This window comes from Cystoisospora suis (assembly GCF_002600585.1).
Source record: "Cystoisospora suis strain Wien I chromosome Unknown contig_1031, whole genome shotgun sequence".
Taxonomy (NCBI): domain Eukaryota; phylum Apicomplexa; class Conoidasida; order Eucoccidiorida; family Sarcocystidae; genus Cystoisospora; species Cystoisospora suis.
In genome coordinates, this window is record NW_027153832.1 from 427 (window position 1) to 8877 (window position 8451).

At 52.9% G+C, this 8451-nt stretch overlaps 2 protein-coding genes across 2 annotated transcripts; one reads left to right on the plus strand and one right to left on the minus strand.

Moving 5' to 3' along the window:
• Window positions 1-322: 322 nt before the first annotated feature.
• Window positions 323-5704, plus strand: CSUI_002437 (3 -5 exoribonuclease csl4). Its single transcript, XM_068062638.1, has 6 exons — window positions 323-1487; window positions 2363-2446; window positions 3007-3095; window positions 3563-3647; window positions 4317-4465; window positions 4977-5704. The coding sequence occupies exons 1-6, from the start codon at window positions 1185-1187 to the stop codon at window positions 5005-5007; spliced, it is 741 nt and encodes a 246-aa protein (XP_067925381.1). The 5' UTR covers window positions 323-1184; the 3' UTR covers window positions 5008-5704.
• Window positions 5705-5745: 41 nt separating this feature from the next.
• On the minus strand, window positions 5746-7634 carry CSUI_002438 (uncharacterized protein). The gene has a single exon (XM_068062639.1). The coding sequence runs from the start codon at window positions 7384-7386 to the stop codon at window positions 6088-6090; it is 1299 nt and encodes a 432-aa protein (XP_067925382.1). The 5' UTR covers window positions 7387-7634; the 3' UTR covers window positions 5746-6087.
• Between the last annotated feature and the right edge of the window lie 817 nt (window positions 7635-8451).

An 8451-nucleotide genomic window follows, 5' to 3' on the forward strand; every position in this document is an offset into this window, starting at 1 on the left:
ACCCGCTGATTCTCCGCGCTCGCCGGACATTGCAGAACGTTCGGGGCAATGTCCGGCAGAAGTAAAGCAAAAAAATGTGCGGAAAAATGCTGGGGCCACAGCAAACCACGCGGTGCTACCACGCGTAAAGGTTGCTGCAGGAACGTGAATGAATCGATCTTGTTTATCCACGGAGGCATATGTACCACTGTCAAGGAGGGAGACGCGCAGCAGTCGTCGCACGGGCGGTCGCTCACGAGACGCACTTAGCAGGCGGTGTGGCGCGGCATGCAGGGCGGGGCAGAGCCGCGTCGGCGGTGTTAGACCAAGTCCTTCCTGGACAGTTCGCCAGAAAGTAATGGGAAATGAAAACGCGCCTTGCGTCGCTTCGACGCAGCTGATCGCTCAGTTCCGAAATACAGTCTAAGGACAGGTGTCAGACCGAAGATAGGCTTGTTTGTCTGAAGGACTGCTGCCCGGCGAGAAGAAACAGTCCAAGTATTATTCACTTCGCAAGCTCGAATAGAAAAGCAGTTCTGTGAACAAGCCTTGCATGCATTGCCTGTTGGTCTGCTAGATGGTCTCGTGTAGCATCTGTTTCGTGTGCCTTGTTGCTCCTCCCTAGCTGCCTTGTGGCAAGCCAGCTTTTTCCTTCCGTCCTTTTCTCTGTTGACAAACGTTTTGTCTCTCAGCGTTCTGTGGCTGTTAGAGTTCGCTCCGCTGACCAGTTGCATGTAACAACTTGCGGACCTCCCCCCGACTTCGGGTTCTGACTCCTCATGTCGAGTTTAGCTATGTACTCTTTCCAGATTTCTGCATCCTCTGTAGCCTACCGTAGCCGGGAGGCCGCTCAGAACAAAAGCACGCGGCTTGGCCTTGGTCGTATCTTCTGTGACCAACCCGTTTCCGGTGCTTTTCCGCTTTACGTCGATTCTCTTCACTTCGGCTCCGCTTTCGAACGCCGGCTGAGTTTTTGGTGGCTAAGTTAGCCGGACCAAGCCGAAGAGATACGCACTTCTGCGTCTCATCGCGTTTGTAGAGGGTTCTCGCCGCAAAGCACTTGATGTTGAGGCCGCCTGTGGAAACGGCGCACGTCTAAAATCCTGTCACTCTCTCGTCGTTGCGATAGTCCTATTCTTGTACCTGGAGATCCCATGGACACAGTTGCTGCGCGGTGGTAGAACGTACGTTTGAAACGGCCTGTAATGGTGAAATCCTGTTGTTTCGGCGCCTCTATGGCTACAGACATATCTCTTCAGTTTGTTTATCCTCTTCGACCGTCTGCGCTCTCCTCCTTCTCACAAGCACAGATGAAAGGCTGTGACAAACCTGATGAACTTCGTACTTCCTCCGCCGGTACCACTGCGACAGGCATTGCAGATGGCAATGTACGTACCCCCGGAGAGCGGCTTGGAAGCACCGCAGAGTATACACCTGGAAGTGGAACTTATGTCCTAAAGGGCGTTGTTTACTCTAGCCTTGTTGGACTCGAGCAAGTTGACTCGAAGGTTAGTCTCGCTAAACAAGATAGAAAAGGCAGGCGGAAGGTTACTTGTTGGATGTTTTTCATCCGGAAGTGGTCACGGAGGCGTTTGTCAGTTTTCCTTCAGATTTTGTCACCCCGCCTAACTGACAGATGCCTGCCACTTCATTTCTGGGCTCTCGCAGCGGTTCGCGACCTCATATAGCACTGCAGCTTTTGGAGCGGTATTTGATTGGACAGTGGGGCACAATACAGTCTTTCCTCCTCCTTTGGCCAACACGTTAGCAGGAGCCGCATGCCTCAGGCAGCCAAACTCCGATAGCAACACGCCTTCACAACCAGCAAATCACCGGGTTTTTCCAGACCTCACGCCAACTTGTTCAAGAGGACACAGGAGAACACACCACATCCTTGCGAGTCTCTAAAATAAAGGAAGCTTCATTGTGGTCTTAGTCGCTTAGGCGGCGTGCAGGTATAACTTCCCACAGTGCGACCTTCAACCGCTAGATGCGCTTTCGCAGTGTGTCATACTCATGTGCACGTACCTCCCACGTACACCTGAAAGGTTCCTAAAGACATCCGTCCGAGCGCGTCACCGACTTTCTTTTCATCCCTGTGTTATCTCCTGTGAATAGGAGCCGCGCGTTACAGCCTGCTCGGCGCGCGGGTCCGGAAGCCTTCAAAAGAGAAATGTAATTTTGTCCACGTGCCTATGCTGGGCGCGTATCTGTGTGTCACTGTTGCCCATTCACTGGCTACGCAAGACGTCCTAAACGTATAGAACGTGACTATGTGCAGGCGGACATATCCATGTATACAGCGATGTGTGTTCGAGGCTTCCTTGCAAGTCACCGCCACCAACTAACCCAACAAAGCCTTAGCATTTCTCCTTTTCTTTAGGCCTCTCCACTGCCGGTTATCTCAGTAATTTCTGGCAAAACAGCGAGCTCTCCTCCTGCGGTTGGCTGCTTCGTCCTTGCCCAGGTATCTCGTGAATCTGTTAGAGTGTCAGATTTCTGTATCTGTTTGGAGCGCTTGGTCAGTCTGATACTATTTCTCGCTCCGTGGGAATGCCCTGCATATTCGCTTCAAGAATTGGCTCAGCGCCAGACACGCGGTGAATGATTCAAGTACTCTGTTCTGACGCCCTAATCCGGCCTTTGATTCGCGCTGTCAAAACTCTCTCCTCAGTTGTGGAATCTGCTAGCATCTACACGGACAACGTGATCTGTTTCAACTTCAGTGGGCATTTTCTGTGCAGATGATCTCTTGACGGTGTTCAACAGGATGCATGACTGTAGTGCAGATTTCAGGGACTTGCAGTGTCGCCTGAGTTCTCTCAGGACCTGAAATATGTCAGGCACGGACGAGAAAGCAGAAGTTCGTGAACGACTTCCAAGAACAGTTTAGGAAAGAGGAGACGTGGTTACGAACGTCTCCAAGCGTTCACTCAAGAAAGGAGTATTCTTTTCATCCAGTGTGCACAAGGTGCGCGGGGAAGTGGTTGCGGCGGACTTTTTTTATGCCCTGTCTCGGCCGTGCAGGTGACAAAGATCTCACAGAAGCGAGTCGACTGCAATATCCTGGCAGTCGATGGGCTTAGTTTGGCGGAACCATTCAGAGGATTCATTAGGTAGGAATATCGACACTCACAAATTCTGAAGTTTTCTTCAACAGTTTTCACTCGGCTTATGCTTTTGCGAGAACATGGGTGCGTTGCACCTTACCTGGCGAGTTGCTACACGCGCCGGCGGCTACTCTTCCTTGCCTTCGAACCAGCTGTTCCAGCATGCACACTACAAATCGACTGTGCGAACCACTTCTGCCTCATGGTTGATGACGGCGCTTTTAGATGTGACAGACAGCCAGCAACAAGAACTTCGGCCTCTACGAGTGGGAGAGGCAGGTGTGTCTGGTTTTGGTTCACTGCGTAAAACAAATGGTTTTGGTTTCGCGACCGCCAGGCGCCGTTTCTTCCGCCTTCGTTCAGATTCACGCGGGGTGTGAAGGCTCGAGGAGTTGAGAGATCGTACAGCCAGAAGTTGTCGCTTTGAAGATAGCTGTGACCTGAGAGTTTCGTGGTCCTTGTCACGCGCTCAGGTCTCAGGATATCCGAGAAACAGAGGTGGACACGGTTGACGTCCTCGAGTGCTACAGCCTTGGAGATGTCTTAAGAGCTAAAGTGGTACGCGGGTATTTCGGTGCACTTTTTTTTTCTGTCTGAAGGAACCAAGTTTAGCTGGAGTCTTCTTCACGGAGACCTTCAGAACGCCTCTACAGGCATGGAGGGAGAAGAACAACGTCATGCTGCACCTACGGGAAGTAGCCGTTTTATAACTGTCCTGACTGGTACACGTAGAGCTTCGTTTACACGACCAAAGCGTCGGGAGGGAGTTGCGGAGATCATTTCTTGACATTTTTTGCAACCGCCCTTCTCCTCATCACACCTGCGGAGGACCTCAGAAGACGCTGGGCTTGCCATTTCGCTGCTAGGGAGGGGTGCAGGCCGCAGCGGCCCGTGATGGTGATACGGACCAGGTTTTCTTGTACACTGGCGTCGCTCCGTACTATATTACCAGCGATAGTCTGTTACCCTGCTCAAATTTTGACCTAACTCCGGGCAAAGGAGAGCTCACTAGCGCTGAGGAATAGGAAAGAAAGCAGCTTTCCAAGGGCCTAGGAACCCCAAGCTGTTAAGGCAGCCGAGATGCCTACCTGAAACACTGTATATACGGCGAAATAAATAGACTATAGTAGGTCGCTTCCTTGCTGTGCCGGTTGTCGCTGTTTACCGAGGACTTTTTTTTATTATTTTTGTCGCGCCTTGTACCCCTTGTTTTCGCTCTCTCTTTAGATCTCTTTGGGTGATGGTCGATCGTATGTGTTGTCAACGGCGTCGGCGGAGCTTGGAGTACTTTTCTCGCAAGGAAAGGATGGAGGCCAGCTTCAGCCTGTGACCTGCAAGCTGATGCGCTGCGACGTCACGGGTCGTCTTCAAAGAAAGTGAGCGGTTTGCATTGGCCTTCTTCAGTTACCAGGGCAGTGTCGCTACCGTTTGGCATGTGGGTGAGTGGGAAAGTAACTTGACAGAGATAGCTGAGATACTCTGAATTGAAAGCTAGTCCTGGAGAGAAATCGTGACGCCATCAATACTCGAATGTGCGTGTGCCTAATGGGGTCTGACAACATTTCGGTATTCGCTCTATGCCTACTGTGTCTCTGATTTTCGGCGGCGGGCCCGCCCTGCCGTTTGCAGAGTTACCGGAAGACGGGTGGACTACGTCTTCGGCCCAGTGATTGGTGGGCTACCCTGGCAGGTTGTTATTTTGTTGTTAGCTGAAGACATCGTAGCCTTCCTTACGAATAGTGCTGCACGGCGGCCTGCCAGACTAACACCTCCCAAACTTCCGATGAAGGATGCTGATGGGTGACAGATCTCAAAAACTCTCAACTGTGGAGCCGGCGAATTTGATAAATGGGGGTTCTTGCCGCGGCTTTTGCTTGTTTGGTGCAGAAAAGTCGCAGCTCCCATTTTCCTCTCGTAGTTCCTTCTGTCCCGGCTATCAACACAGAGGTCGCGTATGCAGTTGAAGGCAAAGAGTCGTGTCTCAAGGACTAAAGCGCCTTCGAGTCTCCTCGGATGTGCGCCTGGGCAACAGCCCGACAGTTTGAGAGTCCGGTGGATAGCCGGCCAGTGGTGGAATTCTCGCTGCATGGCGTCGGCGGAAGGTAACACCCTGGTCTGACGAAGCGGGTACGTCCCTCCCTGCTAGCAGTGTCCACGCTAAGGACGGTGGCGGCGAACTCGTTGGAAGTTGTAACTTTCGTGACAGTTGGGAGGGGTTGTCACTCTTCTACGTCAGCTATGTTGCTTGCTGTTCCCTGTCGCGTGCTGCTGCATTGAAGATAGTGTGTGTTCCAAGGTATGTGCGCGCTCGTGTTCATTTTGCGGGCTCCTTGGAAACTACAGCCTGCCTTCGAACCAGAAGAAAGAAGCTATAGTTGGGGTGGCTCGCATCACAAGTACGGGTGTTGGGATCTCGTGGGTTATAGAGACTGCAAATACCTTAGGCGCAGGCAAAACTCTGCTACCGCGTGGTTTTGTGAAGAAACGTCAGGGTTAGGGGTCACGCCAGACGACCGACTGGCACGTTGCAGTTAACTCCAGACGGTGGAACTACGGAGCAGTTCCCCTTCGTTTCTTGGGCATTACATCCCGTCCATGAAAAACCCTTCTTTGTCAACGTTGAAGGAAAACAACAATTTGTCTCACCCCGATGGGGACGCTGAGTTACGACATGGGAGACGAGATACTTGACACACGTACTGCCACACCTTCCCTCACTTCGACCCAGTTGAGTACGAGGTACACCATCGACGTCTCGGGTGGAAGAGGAGCGGAGCAGCGATTGAGTGAACCTAACCCCTAGAGCCAAGTACTACAGTACAGGCCGCCGAGAATTGTATTCTACGCCGCAGCCATGAGCTTGAAGAACTAATGTACAAGGCACAGCTGGTCTTGAGTCCCAGTAGTTGTTCTTGAAAAAAGCCCTTCTATTTGCTAAATCACACTGCTTCTATATTCAAGAAAAAAAAACACCATTGACGACCGGGAATACAAATGTTCATTTGGGACAGCTGCAACTGCTTCTTGGTTCCGTTGCAGCGCCTGTGTGTTTCTTCTTCACGGCCTGAATCAACTCCTTTACCGTGCAACATAGCTGTCCGTTCTCGAGCCGTTCATCAAGCTGTGATACTACGAACTCCCGAAGATTCAGCGGCCCGACAGCTCCTTTGGCCTTGAGAATATCGGCCGCCAACGCACTGCACGGCCTTGTACAGTCGGCAGAATTGCGCGCAGCAGACTGGTCCACTAATTTCATGTTGTCCAAGAGCTTCGCTTTGTGCGCCGTTTCTTCCTCTGCAGCCTTTGCCTCCATGGCTTTCAGGTGGTCCCTTAAACTGTAATTCGACTTGTCTGCCATTTCGTTCCTTATCTTCGACACTTGCTCACGCAGCGTCACACCAACGCGGTCGATCTCGGGCAGAAGGTGATCCTTGAACAGCAGACAGCGGCTGCTCGTGTAACGTCTCTCCTGCAGTTTCTGAAGGATTCGTGCTACACCAGAAAGGCTCTGGACGTCTCCGCTGAACTTCGCTGCAAGGAAATCCCTGTCAGTCAACATGAAGAAAGGACATGCGGACCCTGAAACAATCTCACGAAAATTGAAGTGCAGGGAGCCGGGAGGATGGGGACTCAAGATTTCGGTCCAGAAAAGAGTCAACGCTGTATACAAAACATCCTCCAACTGACTCCTGCATGCTGCGGTACCCGCGTCGCACGTGGCATCCCTGCTTGAAGGGCCCACAAGACCCCACGCGGTCAACACGATAACTAAGAACTCGTCCTCGAGATCCCGAAGCTTTGAGGGGTTCAGCTCCGTTCTTACGAGCGCGCCTGGATGCTCTTTCAACTGCACTTCCCCTGTCAACATTGCCATTAGGGCACGAAACCAATGTGCAGCAACCGCCGAGATCCGTGCATTGCTCTGTTTCCGGTACTCGCGAAGGGCTGGCTTAGACAGAAGGGACTGGGTCTTGTTTTTCAGCGCCGACACAACTTCGTTTACAAGGTAAAACGTTTTAAATCCAAGCCCAATTTCCGCGTTTACTCTCATGGAAGGAGGGTCGAAGACAAAGGGCGGCGGTGCTTGTGGAGCGCTCTTTTGCGTGAAAGGCGACCCGGGGGAACCGGTAGTTGAACCCTGTGCAGGAGCGTTGCCGTCGCACGGGCAGTCGTCTTTTTTCTCTTCGGCGGCACCCCTGGCCACGTAGGCCACGTCTGCAAAACAGAGACAGACTACCACAAAAGAAAGAAACCCTCCTCGCGAGCCCACGCTCGTCCGGCGCGAACCGGTAGCCATTTTGCGGCGCTATTGTTCGAACTAAAAGGCCGACAGAAATCCTGGGTGGGCGACTCCCGAAAACGTGACTCCTCTTGTCGTCAGTGGCTGTTGGAGCGTGCGCTGCTGTCGTGACTTACAGAATATTCTAGCCCCCCGCTGTGTCTCCTGGAAGTGGGCCAACGAAACAAAACCACCCGCAGCCCTTTGGCCGGAGTCGTGTCGACAAGAAAGAGGGTTGTTTTTCTGGCGTAGGAGATACCCAGCAGTGTTCTATGAACTGAGCGGTGGGGACCACATGCAAGCCGCATGTTCGCATCCGAAGATGCGGCCACCGTCGTCCTGCTTCTCTGTCGGCGCCGTCTCCGCAGTCGCGCCCCAGCAGCGTGACCGGCTAACGCGGGCGGCTACAAGAACAGGTAGGCGCGTGAAAGGGGAGTCCCGCACTACATATCATACAAATCAGATAGTTGCTCTCTGGCGGGCAACTGCTCGCGTCTCCGGGACTTAAGGAGAAGGCCCTGGTTTGTTGGGATGGCTACTGAACGACGCCGGAGAACAGACGCCGGCGTCCGGACACGCCTCCACGGACAGAGACAACGGCGACTATGGGGACGCTTCACACCGGCTGGCAAATCGCTCGCGGGTGAAGGGATCGCTTCCGGCGAAGCTGTGTGCTAGTGTGGCTTGCCGCCGACGCCGTTGAAAATGCATTTGTCGTAGCAGCTCTCTTGAGGTCTTGGCCTCTACGTCTGACTTCTTCCGTTGCTCAAATCTTTAGCACAACGGCCGGCGAGACGTCTCCAGAGCAGAACCGTTTACAGTGGAAAGCGCGTACGATGGATAACAGCTAGCGCATGCTGGAGCGAGTGGCGGAGGAAAGCAGGAGGGTACGGTGTACGTGGGGCTACCATGCAATCGAGATGCAGAACCCCGTCTTACGTATTACGTGTTTCTGAACCCTAAACCTTTCACAGTGTTCCGTCTGCCGACGAAGAGGAGAAGGAGCAGCACCGAATCCACTGACTGGATCATTGTTGGCCTGGCACCGGTTTAGTATCTTGATGAACGCTTTTTACGCCTGGT